The sequence below is a fragment of the Lissotriton helveticus genome, chromosome 4_1, assembly GCF_964261635.1.
Source record: "Lissotriton helveticus chromosome 4_1, aLisHel1.1, whole genome shotgun sequence".
NCBI classification, from domain to species: domain Eukaryota; kingdom Metazoa; phylum Chordata; class Amphibia; order Caudata; family Salamandridae; genus Lissotriton; species Lissotriton helveticus.
In genome coordinates, this window is record NC_136063.1 from 1,735,497,681 (window position 1) to 1,735,520,792 (window position 23,112).

The window sequence follows — 23,112 nt, forward strand, 5'->3', positions numbered from 1 at the left end:
AAAATTGGAAAGGCAGAAGGCCCATTTATAAGACTACAACTTGATTTTATTCAACTACCCCCTTGTCGAGGATTGAAATATGTCCTTGTCATTGTCTGCTTATTTTCAAAATGGGTGGAAGCCTATGCTAACCGGAGGAATGATAGCTTGACTGTCGCCAAACTCCTGTTGAGAGAGCTCATTCCTCGTTTCGGTTTTCCAGTAACGATTGAATCAGACCGAGGGTCTCATGAAATAATTAGTCTAATCTGTGAAGCATTCAAAATTGAGCAAAAGCTGCACTGTGCATATCGCCCAGAGGCTTCTGGAGTGGTAGAACAACTGAATGGCACAATCAAGTCAAGATTGGGAAAGATGTATGAATCTTCCCAATTGGAGTGGCCTGATGCTTTACCTCTTGTTCTGATGGGACTCAGAAGCATTCCAGACAAGAACACAAGCTTGAGTCCCCATTAGATACTCATGGGAAGAGCAATGAGGCAAGCATGGGTACCAGGACACACGCTGATAAATATAACTGATGATTTAGTGCTAGAGTACTGCAGTGTAACTGGCTGATCAAGTGCGTTCTACCTCTCACAAGGTTGGGGAAGACGCTGTTGCCAGACTATCAACTCCAGCATATGATCTGAATCCAGGTGACTGGGTAGTGATAAAGGAACAAACCAGATAATCTTGCCTAGCACCACGTGGGGAAAGCCACATAAAGTAATATTGATTACCACCACAGCTGTAAAGTGCAAGGGAATTCCAAACTGGATCCATGCCAGTCATATTAAAGAGTGACAGAACCTGATGAAGTAGAAGCTGAAGGTTTTACAGCTGAAGGGTCCCAAGAAGTCGATCCTGAAGTAGCTGATGAGGAACAACCGAGCACCAGTCAGGATGGATGGATTCCAGTAGTCGATATACCTGAACAGATCATAACAACAAGAAGTCAAACCTATCTAGATAGACAGAGTGATAGTGAGGATGAGTCATAATTAGAAGAACACACTCAGGTTACAAAAATCAAAGCCACTAGTAATTCTGAAGAGGATCAGATAAGTAAAGATCAATATACTCAGACATCCAAAACACGAACCAGAACTCCTGAGTCTGTGGAGGGACAGATAGGTATTAGGGCAAAGGCTCAGGCGGAAGACAATAAGGAGATTAAAAGACCTGAGCAGGAACAGATAGGTGTAGAAAAACGTGTTCAGGAAGAAGAAGGCGAACAAAATAAAAGTCAAATTCAAATTCAGCAAACTCCTGAACAAAGTCAGATTAGTCTTGAAGAACGCATCCAGGCAGAATTGACAAAAATAAGACCTGGACAAGGTCAGATAGAGAGGAATTCAGAAGACGACAAAGAACAAAATGTGTCACAGCTGAATGAAAGTAAACGAGCATCTGAAGAGAATCAAAGCACAGTGCCTGCTAAAAGACTCAGAAAGGGAGATAAATGGCCTGGGTTTATCAAAAGACTGAAATTTCGCCTTAAACCAATAAATGAAGAACCAGAGCAAGTAAATGAAATGTCAAGTCAAGTTGGACCATCCACAGAGAAACCAAGAAGGAGGAGTTCATGATTGAAAAGACTGAATAATAAATTCAAAGGCCCTGAATGGACCTATGTCATCCTTAAAGATTTCGAAAACTTTGAAATAAGTGATGAAAGTGATGACAAATTAATTGTTGATCAGATTGTCGAAGAAGTGAGACCGACCAGAAGGAAATATTTCACAGGTTAAAAGTCTGTGTTAACGTCACAAAGAGGGTTTAAATATCCTGAGTCAGAAATGGCTGATTGTAATGCTGTTGGAAAACCGAAAAGAATTAGTGTAAAAACATGCTGTAGAATATGCACATGCAGTATATTAATAGTACTCATCGCATGGTTAGGACTGAAAGTAGCTATACCGTATATAATGAGTGAGAATAGACAAAATGACACTAGTTCAAATGAAGAGGTAGATAGGTAGATACACATGAAAAGGTAGATAGCCTTAAACAAAACAGAGTAGACTTAGAAGCACCAGAAGAAGTAGAACTACTCTATAGTATAACTAAAAACAGAACTGATTTGAATGGATTTGCTAATTTGCTAGTACACTATGTAGAAGATATTTATTTATTGTAGAGTTTTGTATAGCGCTAGCCAGACCCGAGGGTATCGGAGCGCTTCACAACATGGGTTAAAGCAACATATTTAGGAGGTCATACATACATTGATTCAAAGCTTAAGAGGAGGTCCTAACTGATTAAATAATAAATACAGGTCAAGGAGACACTGAGTCACAATAATGAGCACATGCCAGGAGGGGAAGAGGTATAAGTCTTGGGGAGGCAATGATTCTGACCAGCAGAGTGCAGGTTTGGGCTTTTCAGCTGCAATTATCCATTCGGGAGAGACCAGTTAAGGAAGTGGTCTTTGAGTTGTCTTTTGAATTGTAAGAAGGAGGGGGTAGTTCTGATATGAACTGGGATGGAGTTCCAGATTTTGGGGGCATTTCCAGAGAAGGATCGTGAAGCGTTTTTTTGTTTGCGGATTTTCGGCGGGATGAGAAGTAGAGTGTTGGAGCTTCTAAGGCTTCTTGTCTGACCGGCCTTCTTGAGTTTGACGGCCAGGTAGGCTGGTTTCCCTGTGTGGAGGGCTTTGTGAGTGAGGCAGGCTGTTCTGAAATTGGCACGCATTTCAATGGGAGCCATTTTAGCTCTCTGATTGCAGGCGAGATGCGAATAAACTTCTTTACTCCAGTGATCATTCTGGCTGCTGCATTGAGTGTAGATCTGAGAGGTGCTAGATGGAATTTTGCTGTACCTGTGAGGGAGGTATTCCCGTAGTCTAGCCTTGAGAGCACCAGGGATTGAGTGGCTTGTTTGAGGTCGTTAGGCAGGATGAAGGGTTTAATTTTGTTGAGAAGCTTCAGGTTAAGGAAGGCACTCTTGGCGGAGTTCCTAATGTGTTTGGTCATGTCAAGATTGGGGTCGAGGGTGATTCCGAGCGAATTCACAGAATCCACCAGGGTGAGATTGACGTTTAGGGTGTTGATTGCTTTCAGCCATTCTACGATTTGGGGGTTCTCCTCTTTGTTGGAGATGAGGAGGATTTCCATTTTGTCTTTATTGAGTTTCAGGTGGTTTTGAGATAGCCAGTGTTGGACTACTCTAAGAGTGTTGTTGAGTCTTTGAATATCATCAACGGATGATATTTCAAGGTAGATCTGGGTGTCGTCCGCATATAGGTGGAAGGGGATGTTCGACTTTTTGAGTATGGTGGTGAGGGATTCCATGTAGATGTTGAATAGTTGAGGTGATAGAACTGAACCCAGCGGGACACCTCTGCTGACGGGGTGATGAAAAGTTTCTGATCTTTATTCTTTGGCTGCGGTTCTGAAGAAAGGAGGAGAACCACTTGAGGACAACCTCTTCTGCCCCTACCCTATCCTGGAGTACTTTGATGAGTAGGTTATGGTCTACCGTTTCGAAGGCAGCCGATAAGTCCAGGAAAATGAGTAGAGAGCATTGGCCTGCATCAAGTGATTTGTGTAAGTCATCGATGACACTGAGGATCGGTGTCTCTGTGCTGCAACTTTTTCTCAAGCCTGATTGGTGGGTGTCTAGGAGATTAGTGCTGTCTGTGTGTTGCGTCAATTGGAGGAGAACGCATCTTTCCAGGATTTTGGCTAGGAGAGGAAGATTGGAGACGGGTCTGAAGTTGTTCAAGTCGTTAGTGTCTAAACCTGCTTTTTTTAGTAGAGGCGTGACTTGGCCAACTTCGAGGCAGTCCGGTAGGACTCTAGTAGTAAGGGAGCTGTTATTGATCTTGGTCCAGAGTAGGACTAGAGAGAGATTGAGCTTTTTGGCTAAATGGGCGGATATAGGATCGGAGGCATGGGAGGAGGGATTGGCGATGGAGATCATTTTGGCTATCTCTGCTTCGGAGATGGGGAGCTTGTGAGTGGTAGGTCCTGTCCCAAGGGAAGCACTCTGGTGTGGGGGACTGCGATTGACATCAAGGGAGAGCTCAATCTTTGAGATTTTGTCGTTGAAAAAGTTAGCGAAGTTCTCACACAAGTCTTTGGAGGCCAGAACTGAGGATGCAGGGGGTTTGGAGGTTTGTTGGCGAATGATCTTGAAGAGCTCCTTAGGCCTGTTTTTAGCATTGTCTAAAACGTTGCAAAAGAAAGAGGACTTTTCATTCTTGATGTGTTTGTTGTACAACCAGCGTATTATTTTGAGTTGTTCTCGGAGGATTGGGGACGGGTTGCTCCGCCAGATTCTTTCAGCGGCTCTAAGTTGCCTTCTTTCAGCATTTATGTATGTGTTAAACCAGGATCTTGATGGGGTGTTTCTGACTCTTTTTAGTTTCAGAGGCGCTATTTCGTCTAGAATGTCAGTCATAGTTGAGTTGTAATGGGCGGTGAGATCTGTTGTGGTAAGATTCTCGGTGGGAATGGGAAGGAGAGAGCTTATCCTGACTTCCTGGTCCGCCAGAGGGATCTGAGATAGATTTTTCACCCATTGAGGGGGATCCCGCTTGGTGAGCTGGCTTAGGAGCAGTTGGTTGATATTGAATAAAATGATGTGGTGATCGGACCAGTCCACGGGCAGGATGTGGTCGATCGTGACTATGTCAGGATGGGGAATAATGGCATCAAGGATTGATCCTCTTTTGTGGGTTTCCTCTCCGCAGTGTTGGGTGTGGTTGCTGTTATGTAGAAGCTCATTCAGGGTTTTGATGAGAGGGTTATTTTTGTTGTTCCAGTGAAGGGTGAGGTCACCTAGAATTAAATTGGTGTTGGCGAGAATTGAGCAGTGGGCTATCAGGTCGGATAAATGTTCTCCGAATGCCGCGGTGTGGCCAGGCGTGTGGTAGAGGAGGTGTCAGAGTATTGGTTTGTTCTCTCTTGTCTTGATGTTAGCGGTTAGACATTCAAAGGTGTTGTAGTTGAAGGTGTCGGATTCGGTACAGAGATGCTGGTCTTGTGTATGATAGCTACACCCCTACCTCACTGATCTTTTCTGTCTTTATTGATGATCACAAAGCCTGGGGGTACTCATTAAGTACTCATTAAGCCAAGATTCGGTGATGAAGGTGATATCAATGTCATGAGTAGGGATGGTTTCTGCGAGCTCAGTTGCATGTTTGGTAGCTGATCTGCAGTTTATGAGCATGCACCTGGTGGAAGGCAGCCCATTATTGATTTTCTTCATTAAGGGCGCCCTGGGGATGATCGTGAGAAAGGATGGGGGTATTGGGTCTCTGGGAGGGGAGTGGTATCTTCTAAATCCTGTGATGACTTGGATCTTGGCTTTAGGGGAGAGAGAGGAGGCAGTGTCTTACGAGGAGACAAGCTCCGTCGCTTCACTCGCAGACATTGCCGGACTAGATCTTTTGGGTCTCCGAGACTGGTTAGGGAGAGGGGTTGAGATTAGATTGCACCCCTGCACTTTAGCGGATCTTTGATGATTAGAGCTGGGGAGAGTCTGGGATGGAGGCGAGTGCAGGTTGCGCTCTCTAAGTGTATTAAGGTTCAGTAGGATACCTTGGAGGCTCAGGATCACAGTTTCTAGTTGGTTTTCTAGCAGAGCGAGACGCTGAGTCGTTTTCCCAGTGGGGGTAATGGGCGGGGTGGTCCCGGGAGGGGGAGAGCTTGTCCGAGTTCAGCTTTTTATTGTGCCGGTGGTGTCCATGCTACCACTGTGGGTGGCCATAGGTGAGGAATCACGCCGTGGAGTTGGCATTCTCATGCTTGTGGGTGTAGGGGGGGTGCAGGGAGTCGTATCTAGTGGGATAGAGTAGGTGGTTACTGGTTGGGGTGGGATTGTGAGGAGGGAGGGGGTGGGCATGGGATGATCTGGGGTTTGAGAACCTCCGAAGTAAATTGGCTAGTGTGAGGGTGAGGGTAAGAACTGTGAGAGTTGGGAGAGAGGGGGAAAGGGTGGGAGCAGGTGTCAAGGAGGGGGAGGATGTTGCTATAGGCATTAGGCGTGGGATCGGATTCTGGAATCCCATTGCAGTTCGATGTGTCCAAGGCTAGGGGGTGAGACGGTCGGGGGAGGCGAGCACGAGAGTGAGCATTGGGTAGCAAGGGGAAGAGGGAGTCGAATGCCTCTAGGTTGTCGCTATTGGCTTGGGTTAGGACTGTGCCTTTAGGGTATATGGTCACCGAGGTGTTGCCGCTGCGCAAAGGGTGATTGGGTGCTGAGAACGTCAGTTTGCAGCTGTGGGGGGTGTTGGTGGATTTGGAAATGTGGAGATGTGATCTGAGAATGAAGGTCCAATTTTCCGGTCTGTCCATATGGAAAATGAGATCCATTTTCAGCTGGCGTCTGGAGGAGCAGTGGTAAATGTCCACAAAGCGTATTTCTGGGTGTTGTTTGATAACTTTGTGTTTTACGTTTCTTCTTGCTTTACTAGAGAGGTTAGGGGGGAAAATTATGGCGAAGAAGTTCGGCCGTGGGGTTTGAGGAGGTTGAGAGCAGGAGAGCTGAGGGTGGTTGGTGTGATAACAGGCATTGTGTCCGTTTGGGGAGGTAGCTCTTTCGAGTTCAGCTTCGCCTGTTTGGGTGTGGATAGGACCGGCTATTCTGTTAGGAGGCTAGAGCTTGACTGCTATGCGGGAGAAATAGGTGCTCAGTCATTGATTCAACGTGGTTGTATGTCGATCTGGGAAGCCTTGGGGAGGTTGGTATGAACAGGAATTAATGCGAACTCCTGTAGGGGGGAGGGGGAAGAATTAAAGCCAGGAGGGGGTCAACATCCTCGGTACAGAAATCAGAGATATGGGGAGGATGACAAGTGCTGTTTTGAATGCCTGTGCGGGGTTGATGTTGGGATCAAAGAGACACAATGGAAGAGTAGGAGGAGATGAGGAGATTGATAGTGTTATTAACCGAGTGGGCATAGGTTGCGAGCCGCCATTTTAGGGTCAGGCATCGCAGTCACAGGACATGAAACTCTATATCCAGGGACAGCGTTTTCAAAGGGACTGATTCAATGGGTAGATCCTTCCTCTGGGGTTGGATCTGGTACTCACCAGAAATGCCGAAATTGCTTGTTGGATGATGCGATTAGGGCACCGCCATAATGAGTCAGGCACTAGATCCTCCGTGATTGCTGCCTGTTGACGTCAGAGGCTGGTAGGCATCGGGGCTTGCCAGGATATTGTAGACGCTGTGGGCGGAAGTCGGATAGGCAAAACATGTGAAGGGCTTCAATCAATTGCTCGGCGCTACGGAGGCTAATGGGAGCAGGGCTCCGCCTTTTTAGAGACAGGCAGAGAAACCTGCGTGATTGAAGTGATTGGAGCTGCTGTCCAGAGTTTCTGGGCAGGCGTTGGAGTTACAGTGAGCGGGTGGAAGGCCTCCAGCAGGCTTGTTATCCGGCGAATGTGGGGTTTAGTGGGCGGAGGAGGCTGCCATTTTTGGCTCAGGCAGCGCACTCGCAAGCCCTGTGTCTCCCGTTGTTGGATGTCAATTTCACAGTTTCCAAGGCAGATAGTCAATTCAGGCAGACATCGTAGGCAAGCGTTTGCATTCCGGATTCAGATAAAAGCTGTGTGATTGGGCAGTTAAGCTCCGGAAGGAAGAGAGGAGGCTTAACTGGGGTAGTAGGCCGCCAATTTGTGTTGGGCAGCGCAGCAGCGGGTCCCTTGTCTCTCGTTGTTGGAATCCCGAGTTGGAGAATCAGCAGTTCTCGCTTTGGGGATTGTGGAGGAGTCCCGAGGCGGTTTGCATGGCCGGTGCGGCTGGTATCTTAGGTTGCAACGGCAGGATCGAACTTGATGCTACGGAGTCAGGCTTAACTGGGGTAGTAAGCCGCCATTTTGAGTCGGGCAGCGCAGCAGCGGGTCCCTTGTCTCTCGTTGTTGGAATCCCGAGTCGGAGAATCAGCAGTTCTCGCTTTGGGGATTGTGGAGGAGTCCCGAGGCAGTTTGCATGGCCGGGGAGACTGGTGTCTCCCGTTGCAACGGCAGGATCGAACTTGATGCTACGGAGTCAGCCAGCTGGACAATCCCTTCTCCTGAGGAGGAAGCGAGGAGGGATCAGCGGACTCGGCGGAGGATCCAGAGCGCGGCTCCGAAAACACCAATTGGCAGCTTAAGAACCGGTGAGTCTTGTTGGTCGAAGCTTTGCGGGGGGCAAGGGGAGTCCTGGGAGTAGTATGAGATAGTGTTCCCGTACCCCGGAGCTCGAAGTCATACCTATGCCCCCGCAGCCATCTTGCCTTGAAAAAAATAAATCAATAAATACAATTGTTATGTGTGCATGAAATTGCCCACATCAGTAGCAGAAGGGGTCACCTATCATCACTTCCCCCTCACATATGGTATCTCATGTAGTATCTTAAAAGTTACAGTATTACTATTCTAATTTTGATGTAGTTTTCTCTGAAGTCCCTTTATGTAGAAATCTAAACCCTGTCCTTAGTACTAGAGATTCAACACATTTCATGGGTGAATATTTTCTAGCAATGAAAGCAATAGATATAGCTGAAGCCCACAAAGATAATTTAACATGTACACTACACGAAAAAGAAAAGGTATTTTTGAATTTAGTAGAGAAAAGGAGACAGGATTCCCATCGAAAAGCCACCGGACAGAATCATAAAATTCCCAAATGGGCTGAAAGTAATGAGTTTACATCAAATGGCAAGACAAAGGCTGCTATGTTACTGGATTTCAAAAAGAAAGGGAAACTGTCTCCATAGAGAGAAAACAGATTATTATAATAATATATTTATCGGTTCCAGTGAATGTGAACATAATTTTAAAGTAATTCCAGGTTGGGGTTTCAAAGATGGAACTGAACCAGTTTTTCCTGGAATTTATAATATTTGTGGGAACAAGGCGTATTTTAAATTGCCTGATCATTGGTACGGGAATTGCTATTTTGGAATAGTATTCCCAAAGGTATATCATGTCAAAAGAATCACTGGAAGCAATGAAGAAAATAATGGACTAACACGTAATAAAAGAGCTAGTTTTGCTGAAATTGTAGGTGATATATTTAGTGCATTGATACCTTCAGTGGGAGTGGTTCTAAATACTTAAAGAATTTGCAAATTGTCAACAGTGGTGGATCGCTTATCGACTGACACTGCTGGAGGATTTTTTATGATCAACACCGAATTAGTTGCGGTAAGATCAATGTTTTTACAAAATCGACTTGATCTTGATATATTATTGGCAAAAGAGGGCGGAGTCTGTAGAATGCTGAAAACACAACATTGTTGCACGTACATTCCTGATGAAAGCGTTGAAATTGGGAAGTATGCTAAAAATATTACACATTTGAAAGAAGAATTGAAACCACTGGAAGTGCATGGAAGAGGCTAACCAATGGTCTCTCCTTTGTAGGTAGTTGGTTTTCTAACGTAGGAAAAAGTATTGTAGGTAGAATACTGATGCCAATAACGGGAGTAGCCCTACTGGTTTTAGGGATAATGATTTGGTATTAATACTGCAGAAGCAAAAAACATATACAGTAAACAAGAAAGGAAAGAAAAGGAATTTTAAAGAAATTGAGCTTGAAGAGTTGAATGGTGAATTTATATAAGAAAATGAAAAACTTTCAAATGAATAATAAGAAAAGACCTAATAGAGTGTTTGAAGAAATAGAATTGGGAAAATGTTAAAAGTTGGCATCTGATTCTGTAATTGGTGATAGTATAGAATACCATCAAAGAGGGGATTGATGGAGCAAGGTTTCGTACATAAAGAGACTTGCTTGTATTCAGCCCTCTCGAAATAATAAGTAATCTATTAATCAACATGTTTCGTCTTACCAACAATTGCATTACACAACTTTTCTAGTATTTAGGGGAAGCTCACCTATGTGCTTTTACTAATAGTAATCTGAATGCATTAAAATGGGCGCCGAAAACGGGGGAAACTTTCTGCGCGTGCGCCTGTCACACTCATGTGATGTGACGTATCTTTGCTTGGGGGGAATCTCTTTGCAGCTGCGCACTCGAATTAAGATGGCTGCTTCATGTTTTACATATTAAAGCACCTGCTGCTGCTCTAACTAAACTTTGTTCATTCAGCTTAACTATTAATGCTATAGTTAAAATAAAGTAATGGTAATAGAGTAGAGATAAGTGGTATACAATGCATTCATTTATTGCCTTGTTCTAAATTGTTTCTCTTTGACTTTGCTGCTAGCTCGTATTTGGGCCTGGAGAATGGATTGTAATGCCATATTGAAACCCACACCGCGCATGTGGCAGAATTTCGAGAGTACTCAAACAATGACATTGAACCCATGCCAGTGACAGTCTTGCCTGCAATGCGCCTGGGAATCTAACCTTGTGAACTCTCCAGAGGAAGAGAATAGTTAAATTGTTATGAATTGTGTATAATTTTGCTATACTAATGCTGGGTGGAATAAAATCCTGGGAAAGTAAAATTATGGGTGGTAACATTGATCCACAATATTAAATGGAAATGATCTCATACTGGTATGGTGTGATGACCTCTCCTCGCCTTTTGACCAATCAAAACAAGGGAATATACAAATTTGCAACACTGGGGGGTTGGTACATTGCCCTGGAAAATGGTATAACTAAGGTAGGCTTAGCTAGTTAGATTGTCTGACTTTTCCGAATAGCTGACCTGTCTTTGATCCAACGCATGCTACAGGAGATCAAGAGCAGAGGTGCTGGCGGAGCACTCTGTCAGAAGAATCGGGAATTTCTGAGGGAGAAGAATCGATAACCCAATCGGAGTCCTACTGTTAGCAATTAGCTGAGGGTACCTGTCCTGACCCACATCTGTCCTGTCTTGGTCCGCACCTGGCTTGTCCTGTTCTGCACCTGTACAGTCCTCTTGACACCTGAACCATCGGGAGTCCTGTTCTTTATCCCAGCCGGGGCCAGGGTTGGTCTTCACACCATTCTAGGTAAATATAAATCTGTGTGGGTATGTCATTTATTGTTTCCCTTTCTCACCCTTCCCAGGTATCAATGTCTAATAGAATTCTCACAATATTTCTACAGTTCCTCGCTTTGATTATTATATTCTTGCTTGAAAACTCTCTTATTAAGCTTTTATGGACTCTTGCAAATAAGAATTTACATAAAGTGTTTTAAACATTCCTGAGTCTGTGGTTATTTTATGAAGGTAAATATTATTTTTTTCTACCTATTATGCTAACACTCTTGATCCTTTAGGACTTAAATACTGGTGACAAGGATTGGTAAGTCAAATGTGTATAGGTACAAGCACTAAAGTAAAATAAAATCCTGATTGGCAAATGGTAAAGGCCGGATTACCTGTTCAAAGTGTGTATATTTATGGGCCCAGGTGAGTATGGTAATTGAGCAGGTAACTCCGGCGCCATCAGTATCACATGAGCACCTGCTGGAGTGGACCAAGCCTGCAAGTACCAAGATTGACTGCACCAAGCAATATGTCAGTATTGCCTGTCACTCTTACAGGATTGAGACCAAAAATGTCAGAAAATACTATTTGCAACATTAATAAACTTGCCAATACCAGCTTTTGATGATGGACCTTTGCGGTTGCATTGTGCGTTTACTGACTTCCCAACAACCCATCATTCCAATATAATGCTACAACTTTGGAATAAGATGATAAATTGGGGGACACCACACTTACCAGGTAGGATTGTGAGTGATATCAGTTGAACAAAGGTACGGTTGATATAGAATGGACAATACACCCATATGGTCCATTGTGGGAGAATAAACCCAGGATGTGTACTACTTGCTATTGTCTTTTCAAAGTATATTCATGTCCTTGACAGGGCTATTGTGGTTGTACAGTATAAGTAACAAGTAAGTCAATCAATGTGTTTCATTAATGTGTGTTCTATTATTCAGATGCACTGCAATTTAACTTTAATTAGTCTGAAGTGCTGCCTTGCTACAGTTAAATTATACATGCATTGCTCTCACTCACTACTAAAAATACATATTTTGTGGAAAGTAAAATCAGGTTCCTTCTAGAAATTGATGGCTGAAGTTTAGGCATAGTCAAAAACTACTGTTAATTGGGGATCATGCTTAACAATTGCTTGGAATCAGTTAGAAAACGCAAAACATAGTAAGGCCATCAATGCTTTTCAGCAATTCTATAATACGTATAGAAAAAAGGGCAACGGTCCTGCTATTCAAACTGTGCATGTAAACTCCTATTAAGTACAAATTTGCTTTATGGATTACAGAGGTAAATTGACTCCTTGGAAGCTATATCATGGAAACGGTGGCTAGGACTGGAACCATCGGTTTGAGCAGACGTCATCCACTTGAAAGTTAATTTAAATAGCCTCTTCGACCTACTTCTTTGACATTCAGGTCGAATATAAAGATTCACCAAATATCATGCGTTTGACACTGGTTAGGTAAGCATGGCCCAGGATATTCAGTGGGGGCCTTCAGTTCTAATACAATGAGCACTAACAGTAGATAGCTAAGATGCAACTGTTTACATTTTTTAGATAAAAACATCCACTGAAAAGGAGGCAACTGTGGCAATTAGGAAGTAGTCATAAACTACAGATTTACTACATTAACTGAGGAGACCTACCTAGCCTACTATAGAATGCTTGAAGAAGGGATTGGTCATTATTGTTATGGGACTACAGTTGCAACCAGGAGAAAAAAAGGAAATGTATTTTTTTACCTTGGGATATTGACCCATATAAGCAATCCTGGGGTATGCCAGGTCATTTTCGATCAACTAGAGAGACATTGCAGACTATGAAACGTTCCAGGGGAGGATATTTTCCATCTCAACATTAACAGCCCCAAAGTAGTGCGCTGCTGCACAAAATGTTTTTTGAGACTGAAGTAACATTTGAGTATAATGAAATTAGTATTTAAATTCATATTAGGAATTTGGAAAATACTGAGGACATATAGCAATAATTAGGATGCTTGATAGTTGCCTGGGTGTAGATGATGAATAATTTAACAGGAGTCATTAAAGCACGGATTTTATAATCATCATAACTGTTTCTTCCCCAAATCCTGTTATTGCATGTTGTGCAGTCTCACTACAGATAGATTCAGTTGTGTATAGCAGACAGCACTGCATTTAGTACTACATAAAACTGCCTTTGGGTGGACCCCTTGCTCATGATTTGGATGACCTGCTTGTTTATTTCATATCCCTGCTCTTAATTGAATAGCATTTCTCCCTATTCTTGTGTTTGCTCTGCCCCTGAAGTTTTTCTTCCTTACTATCACTTTTGATTGGCTAAGTTATATTCTTTCACTGCTGAAATCATGAAGCTATTTTTATTTTTCCACTTTCTTTTCTCATTAAGCACTCCAAGAGAGTGAATATCTTGCTATTTGCTTCTTCCTCTTGCTGTGTCTGTACACTGAGCACAATTGTTCCCTCACACCCCTACACCCCATCCCATCCCTCTCCTCCAATCCTCTCTCTGACTCACCAACACAGAGCACTGTTGCGGCACAGTCATACTCTCTCTCCCCCTCTGCCTCTCTCCACTCCTCTGGCTCTCTTTTCCCTCCCCATGCTTTCTCTGTATCCCCTGTTCCTTTCCCACCATCACTCTTCTGTGCCACAATTGTCACTGTTTGACTTTGCCAAGACTGAGTGCTTTTACAATTTCACTCGCATAAGCAAAGCCAATAGTAGCGGCCAGGTATCTTGAATGTGTATTTCAATGGCAGCTAACACTGCGTGATGCAAAGCCGCTGCCATCTTGAAAGTATAGCATATAACCTTTTTATACTTTCAAGATGGCCTACAAATCGGCAGCCATCTTGAAGCGTGGTAAATACACTTTTGATGATGAATGGTAACTGATACAGGCTTTGCCAATGCAGGCACAATTTTAAAAGTACTGGCAAAGCCAATGGCAGTGGACAACAAGCATTGACGTAGCCAGGGTTGAGTAACATGCTACACAAATTGTATATATGTTTTTTTATAAACTAAATAAAATGAACTGGGAGACATGGATAATTTTGAATTGTGGTGTGGTATTACAGCTAAATTGTTCCTTTTGCAGTTCTTCTCGCCCAGAACCTGAACTCTGCAATTCCCACCTACACTTGTCCACGAAGGAGCTAGATGTGGTCACTCTGTTGAAAACTGTCATTACTCCAAATGTTATTGCACTTTGATAGCCCCTAAATGAAACCCAGACTAGGTTCCAGACTGACAGCTTAAAGTATAGCCTGTGAGGTCGGTGGATCTCTAGCTCAGTATCATCCATCAAGGAGAGAAAGAAACAACACATGCTTGAAACCTTAAAATAGAGAAATGTCTCATAATATGCTTCTTACGGCGAAGAGCCTTCTGGATTCTTCGGAGTTTCATAGCAGTCCGGTAGGCTGAAAACTTGATGTTGTTTAGATCAGCTGAATGACAGAATGCAGATAAACAAGATAACACTTATTATTGTTTTTGGAGTTGTGGAAAGAACAATAATATTTCATAGTTAAGGCAGCATACACTGAAGAAAATCAAGCTGCATGTAGATCACATCACTATGTGAATTCATGTCTATCCCCCTTATTGTGGAAGGAGGGCATCGGTATGGCTCATATTACATGAGTAAAGTTGGCTTTAGCTCCACACTGTTTTCAAATATGCACCAGGCAATTAATGCAATTAAAACAAGAGAAAAAACACATCTATCCCCCGATACCTAGAAGCTGGTCTGCCGTTCATAGAAAATAACAAACATCTTGAGAGAAAGAGGAGATGCATGGCAAGGAGAGTGGGACAGGATGGCATTCAAAGAGCAGAAAGATGAGAAGATGAAGGAGGGAGCCAAAGTGAACTCATATACATGTTCTATAAATAAGAGTTCCAGGTGTACCACACTGTGAAGTTGAGACATAGAGATAAACTAAACAGAGGTAGAGAAAGAAGGAACCCAGTAGAGAACACAGCGATGACCTTAATGCAGGCATCTAAGATATAGTATAATCCCAGCTGCACAGCCTCAGACTATCCTGACTCAACCAGAGGCCATGATAGAATCTGACATAAAAAGTGACAGCAGGCTTTACACATCTTCCTTCTTTAAAACAAACAAAAATAGTAAACCCAGCTTTCCATCAAATATATGTGAAAATGAATCCAAAGAATAGGAAAACAGAAAAACTACACATTCAGCAAGAGGGATATTCAGTTATTTAATTTCTTTCAAATACGGAGGCTTTTTACTGAAACCTGCTTGCTTTCGACACATTGACTCATGCAAATTTATTGTTCAGTGATCATTCTGATTTCCAGTTGACCTTATTACGTCTCCCCAATGTGTACCAGTGTTCGCGAACATATCTTTCATATTATAACCGGCTCCCATAATCTCACATCCTCAAGTTTCACTACATTACTTAACAGTCTAATCATGCTCAAAGGCTTTGTGAAATTTAATCATTTCTCCACACCAATAGTTGCTTTGACTCTCATCAAATCAGCACTTTCACCACAATTTCTCTATTACTTTTCTTATTAACATAGTATTCCTTCCTCCTCCGTTGTAACAGAATACCCGTTTTTATACATTCACCATACACTAACAGCTCACTCCAACATTTTTCCAAACATCACCCACTTCGGAACCAATTTGGTCTCAGGTCCTCTACCCCTAACCAACAAAATGGTATTTGTTATGGGGAGGCCACTCATAGATTTTGTTACTCCTTTCTCCTGTCTAAAGGATTACCCGTAGCCAGTTGAATCCCTCCTCTATGGTTTCTATCAATCTCCCTCCCATGAGGGTGTTATAAGGCCTTTTTTTACATTCAGCACCACACTCTTTCAAGAACTCTTTCACTTCTCTGGAACAACGCTACACGCTTCGCTGTCCATTAGAATTGTTTGTGGGAATCCGCTCCAAAAAATGTACTCCAAGAAACTAATCACATCATTTGAACGGATGTTGCCCATCCTTTGAAATTTTGGTAACTTATAATCGAAATCAACCAAAGCAAACAAATAAGGTGTACATTGTACCACCTCAATGGTCGCTAAATGTCCAAGGTCACTGCTTCGCATGGCTACTCTGGCAACCTGCTGAGTGTGAGTTTTCAGTATCTTGTCATTTCAGGTACGCTCTAAACAAATCCCAATTGTTTTCTCCACTTCCAGGATTACACTCAGCCACCAATCACCTAACATAATTCTCGCCTTGGCCTTGACCACTCCCAGAGGACATTGGTGTGCCAAGTCAGTAAGCTGTTGCCTTAACAACGCCAGGGGAATTCGTTTAAAAGATCAGGAAGAGAAGAGGACTCTTTACTGAGAGATTTTATTTCTTCCTTGTGCTCTTAATCTTTAGATCAATCTCTTTTTACATTTAGCATGACCTCACCTAATACATGGTTCCTCCCTAGACTTATCCCCCAAAGTAGCACCTCTGGGACTCACACACAGTTTCTACAATGTCCTCATCCTCCTCCTCCAAGTCTTCCCTGGAATCCTTTTTTGTGATTATCCTGGACAGACAATCCACTGCATTGTTTTCCATAATAGAAATATATTTTATCTGTAATGTATATTCTTGTAGTCTCACTACCCATTTTGTAATTCTGGCAGAGACACACAATACTGCGTGTTCTGTATTCACAGTAAACACCAATCCCCACAAAGAAGGGCTATGGTTGTTAAATAGAAATCATTTTAGAAGCGAATGTGTTACAAAATATCAATCACAAAAATATCGCAACAAAAATGTCGATCACAAAAATATCGACATGCTATCTCTAACAAGGTAAGTACAAAAATATCGGGGGGAAAATATCGATGTCAAAAATATCGTAATTAAAAAATAATAATTTTTTAAATAAAAAAAATGTAATACAAATAAAATAATACTTATAAATGTAATAAACATAGTTACAAATATGTTATAATATTTAAAATAATAAATAATATACATAATGTAATTACAAAATTAATTAATAATATGCATATAATACATAATATATACTTCCTTAATAACAACTTTTAAAAATTATTTTAAGAGCTTATAAATAAAAATATTATGAATTACAAATAAATGTATACACATAAAATAATAATATAAACAATAATTAATAATAATAATGTAAAAAAAATAGAAAAAAAGTAAATGTTGGATAGCGTAGGGGTAAAAATTACTATTCCCACTCCAGAGAGTGCAACAGTAGGGAAAGTGTTGGATAGCGTAGGGGTAAATATTACTATTCCCACTCCAGAGAGTGCAACAGTAGGGAAAGTTTTGGATAGCGTACGGGTAAAAATTACTATTCCAACTCCAGAGAGTGCAACAGTAGGGAAAGTGTTGGATAGCGTAGGGGTACAAATTACTATTCCAACTCCAGAGAGTGCAACAGAAGGGAAAGTGTTGGATAGCTTAGGGGTAAAAATTACTATTCCAACTCCAGAGAGTGCGACAGTAGGGAAAGTGTTGGATAGCGTAGAAGTTAAAAATAACATACTTATAAATACATTAATATTTTAAAATATTAAATATATATATATTCACTGAAAAAACCATAGGTTTGACACCAGTTATAGTTAGCTGGAAATTTTACTGACATAAAACCATTGAAATTCCCACGTTATAGTTAGTTGGACTCACTATAACTCGCGCGCCCGCAATGCACTGCTGATGATGTCACATATTACATCATTCATGACATGGTTAGTGACATCACTGATGACATCACTGATGACATCTCAAATGACAGCACTGATGACATCTCAAATGACATCACTGATGACATCACTGATGACATCATCCAGTGTCTGTGTGTTTCTGTAAAGTTAAAATATGTTTTACATATTGAAGAATGAGTGTATGTATGAGTGTCTGGATGAAGGATTTAGAAGGTGCGTGACTGACTGTATGAGTGAGTGATTAAATGTGTCTTAGTGAATGCATGGGTTAGTGACTAAACTGTCTGAATGTTTACATCATTATGTTTGTTGTTGTGTAAGCTGCTGCATGTGACAGTTGTCATATATAAATGACTATATATAACAGCATGTGATTGCATAAGTGACTGTATCTATCAATATGTACTTGTATCAGTGATTGTAAAAGACAGTAAGTATGTGTTAGTCTATGTTTAAATAAGCAAGGTTTTGTGTGTATAACTGTATAGTTGTGGAAATGGGAGTGTGATTGATTCTTTACATGACTGACTAGGTGTATGAGTAACTCCATGGATGAGTGGCAGTGTGTGAGTCTCTGTATAGGTGTATGAGTGCATATGTTGGTCTTGTATTGATGAGTGACTGTATGTATGTAATGTGTAATGTATGTATACTTGTAAAGCGCACTGTTACCTCGTTACGTGGTGTCCTGGCGCTGTATACCGCTGGGGAACCCGTCCTGGCTTTCCCTGTGAGAGGGCACCCCAAGGTGAAGCCAGGCATCCCCGGCGTTGCTGGGGCCGTTGTGGAGATTAAGCAAGCTATTGCCCAGAGTTGCAGAGTGGGACCCATGGTTAGCGTAGGCACCTAAGCGAGAATTATCGAGTCCGCTGACATTGACCCAAGACCCTGCCGTGTCGGGAATTGAACCCTGGTCCCGGGCCGACCTCTGCTTCAGGGTCTGCCGCTTCTAACCAGTGAGCCACACTTCTCCACTGTATGAAAGATTGTATGGGTGAATGAGTGGATGTGTGTGTAGACCTAGAAATCAGTGAGTGCGTATGTAGTAAGTGGTTTTACTGTGTCAATGGTTTCAGGAATGGTAGTTTGTATTTATCACTAGGTGTATCATGGGTTAGATTAGAGTGTGAGGAGGTGTATTGTATTATCACATGGATGATGTCATCAGTGATGTCATTTGAGATGTCATCAATGATGTCATCAGTGATGTTATTTGAGATGTCATCAGTGATGTCACTAACCATGTCATGAATGATGTAATATGTGACATCATCAGCAGTGCATTGCGGGCGCGCTAGTTATAGTGAGTCCAACTAACTATAACGTGGGAATTTCAATGGTTTTATGTCAGTAAAATTTCCAGCTAACTATAACTGGTGTCAAACCTAAGTTTTTTTCAGTGAATTTAATAGGTTTTTTAAATGCTAATTCCTAACTATAACTGGTGTGAAACCTATGGTTTTTTCAGTGAATTTCATAGGTTTTTTAATAGCAAATTTCTATAGCTATGAAATATAATAATTTTTATAATCAATCCTATATTGTATATTTATGTAATACAATTTTTTTAATGTATATTGTTCATGTTTTTTTTTTTGCCCAGGAGCGCTCCCGGTTTGCATACCGGTGAGCGCACCGGTAAGCGCAGTGTTGCGGCGCGCCCCGGTGCGCGTACCAGTGAGCGTCCCGTTAGCGCTACTGCCGCGAACGAAAACATCATCGTGACGTATCGCGTAGCCGCGTGATGCGTCTTATGACGCACGGCGTAAGCGCCCCTACGCGCTTACGCTGTGCGCCCCGTGGCGCGCCCCTTGGCGCGTAGCGTAAGCGCGTCGGGTCATGTGACCTGAAAATAACACTTTTCATTGGTTCAGAACAGTTTTGTTTTCCAAATGATGAAAGCCCCCCCTTTTTTCCTCATTCTCACTTTGTTCTTTGACTGAGGAAGACCTATTTCTATTCATTGAGAAATGGCTACAGTAGCAGCAGCAGCAGGAGCATCTGCACCACCACCACCACAAGGACCACCACAACACCACATTGGTGGTGAAGAAGAAGAGGAGGAGGAGGAGGAGGAGGAGGAGGAGAGGCAGTTCCTGCCTGAAGATAATTCCCCATATAAACCGAAGGAGCACTTTGTGTGGGAGTTTTTTAAAATCCCAAGGGGTGCAAAGAAAGTAAATGCTGCAAAAGTGACATGTCTCATCCGTGGCACTGTACTTTCCAGGGGGAACCCTGCAAAAAAATATTCATTTGGGAACCATACAATGCTTCGCCACATGCAACGCAGGCATCCAAACAACTATGCTGTGGCAGAGGTCAGAGAACTGACCAGAAACCCTCCCCAATCTTCTCCGAGCACCTCCAAAAGCAAACAACCCACTCCATCGGGTCCAGAGACAAGGGAGATGGTCCTAAACATCCAACGCCAGTTTGGAGATTACAAAATAGTTTGTATATTTTGCGGGACTACAATTTCCTATGGGGAGCAAAGCATCAAACTCATCAACCGTGCTGGAGACAACCACAACTGCAGAAAGAAACCTTAATTTTTTCCTGATTTTTTTTGCTCCATTTGAGCCGTTTACAATTCCCTGTTTTTTGTTTGTCCCCATAAAAAATACCAAAAAATTATAAAATTGTTCATAAAAGCCAAAAAAAGTAAAAAATATTCAAAAAACAATAAAAAAAATATAAAACAACAAAAAGAATAAAAAAAACAGTTCTTTTTAGAACTACCTCCAATTTATAAAAAAATGCTACATTTTTAAAAAACTCTGTCATTCTTTTTTTTTCATGGTACGCTCCCCGGTGCGCGTACCGGGTGCTCCCCCCCCCCGCGAAAATCGAAAAAATAAATAAAATAAATGTTTTGCCCCGCGGGGCCCTTTTATGGCCCCCACATCAAACCTAGGGGGTCAGGGGGGGTCTACCCTGCCCCCTTTTGGTCATTTCCCCCTTTGTTTTTGCCACCTCTTGTGTCTCGATCCTACCGAGACACAAGATGGCGGCCGCTCCGGACTGTTTGGAATGTTCACAGACACCCGAGAGCCAAACAGCTTACCGCTCGTGAACTCGCGTAGCGCGCTGGTGCGCGCCCCGGTACGCGTACCGGGGCGCGCTTATAGATATATATATTTTTTTGAACCTAAATTACTCAAAATCCACTGGAGCACATATCAAGATATGTGCTCCAGTGGATATGTACATAGCAAAGGCACATCGGGCTACCAGTGCATAGCAAAGGCACATCGAGCTACCAGTCCCTACAATTTTGCCAAGTTTGGTGGAAATCCATTCAGCCGTTCGGGCTAAAAGGGAGTCCAACCGCCCTATGGAAATTAACATCGGGAAAACTCGTTTTGGGACCCCCCTTTTATCTCGGCCCCTGCGTCACGAATCTCCCCCAAACTTTCAGGGAAGGAGCGGAGCGGAGCTGGCCATTTTCTTGGAGAAATTCAGCCAATTCCGTCCATCAACGCCAAAGTTATTCCCAATAGAATGTTGCGGATTTCCTATGGAAACTAGGTCCTAACTATAAGTACCTACTGGTGACCACCAGTAGGTAATATATATATATAAACTATTTACAAATACCAATACATAATTATTACAAAAATGATTAGCAATAAATAATTAGGTAAAAATAAATTAATAATAAATACCAATTAATAATAATTAATTGCCAATTAATAATGAATTAACAATAATATAATTAACAAAACAATTAATTAAAATACATTATTACTTAATTACATTTAAATTACTTCCCACCCTATTAATTACCAATTAATACACTTTAATTACCAATTAATTAAAATTAATGTATAATTCCTAAAAATGTATAATTAATTTAGTATAATTAAATTACTCCCCACCCTATTCCCCTATAAACCCATAACCCGCTACAGAACCTAATGATCAATTAATCAATTAATTAAAATGAATTACCAATTAATACAATTTAATTACCAATTAGTTAAAATTAATTTATAATTCCTAAAAATTTATAATTAATTTAGTATAATTAAATTACTTCCCACCCTATTCCCCAATAAACCCACAACCCGCTACGGTACTAAAATTAAAAATGTACTTAAATTACATAAATAAAAATAAAATACATATTAATTACATAATAATATGCATAAAAATCTTATAAAAATCGATACTAACATCGATATTAGTAACATCGATATTACTAACATCGATATTAACAACATCGATATTAACAACATCGATATTAACAACATCGATATTACTTACCTTAGAATTCTGTTCCATCAATATTAAAAATATCGATATAACGTACCTTCTATATTATGTCCCTTTGATATTTAAACATCGACATTATTGTATGTCGATATTTAAAAATCGATATTTTGTCTGCCTACCTTTAGAAGCATGGCGCTCTGAATTATATAATTGGGCACAAGCTGAAGAAGATGCTAGCAGGCATTTAAAGTGCTAGACTGGGAGAACTGGTGTAGTAATGGGATGGGATTAATTTTGGATGCAACCTTTCCCCCAAATCCGACGATAAACAACTGTAAACCCAGAAGGGATAAACCATACAAGCACAAAACAATTATATGTCATTCAACATGAACTGGCACACTTTACACCTATCAGCAGCTGGAACAATAAGTCAACTGTACTTTAACTAAATATGTTAAGTTATGGGGTATTATGGGCTATGTATATGTATTTGCTGTGATTCCTATTTTCTTTAAGTTGACTACGTTGTTGCTATTGTAATTATTTTAGTAGCTGCATTGTATGCGTGCAATAAAACATGGATTATCTGATCTGTGGTAATCGCACTGTACATTAAAAAAATTTGCAAACAAAACTTTTAAACAATCTGAATAGACTAAGTTACGTGGAAAGCTAGTGAATATTTAAAAAATGAAATTGCTGATGAATTCACAGAAGATGGCCAGCTGTGACCTTTGAAATTCAAAAGTGGTATTACTAACTCAGAGTGGCCATCCCACTGGTAAGTGAGAGAAATGGCACAGAGGAAAGAAAAAGCGCCTTTGGTATTGCAACAGGCACATGCTGTATAATGTACAAAATATTCTGTATATTGTATTCATCAATTATATTTGCATTAGAAATATTATCATTTATCAGGAGACTAGCCAAAAGTTTACCGATGCTGCAAGTTGAGACAACAGTTTATTTATTTTAAAGGTTTTATATAGCGCTAGCTGGACCCAAGAGTATCAGAGCGCTTTACAGGATCTGGTTAAACATAAAGACAGGCCAAACTAAGGGGTAGATTAGGATCGCGGACGGACTTGAGTCTGTCCGCGACCCCAGAGGAGGAGGGAACGTCCGCATGGGCTGCGGCGTTCCCTCCGTTCAGATTAGGATGTGACCGCTAGGGTGGCGGTCACATCCTCCATATTTAACATTGCGGCGGGTGCAGCTTCAAGCTGCACCCGCCGCAATGTTAAAAATCCATGCATCGCATTTGCGTGCACAAAGCGGAGGCACCACGCAA

The 23,112-nt window shown here is 41.6% G+C and overlaps 1 protein-coding gene across 1 annotated transcript in view; it reads right to left on the minus strand.

Annotated features, from left to right (window-relative positions):
• Positions 1-23,112, minus strand: part of DRP2 (dystrophin related protein 2) — a 547,219-nt gene that overhangs the window by 184,426 nt on the left and 339,681 nt on the right. The window contains exon 10 of the mRNA XM_078686308.1: positions 14,273-14,347. Within this exon, the coding sequence (XP_078542434.1) occupies positions 14,273-14,347 (75 nt within the window). The remainder of the gene's footprint in view (positions 1-14,272; positions 14,348-23,112) is intronic.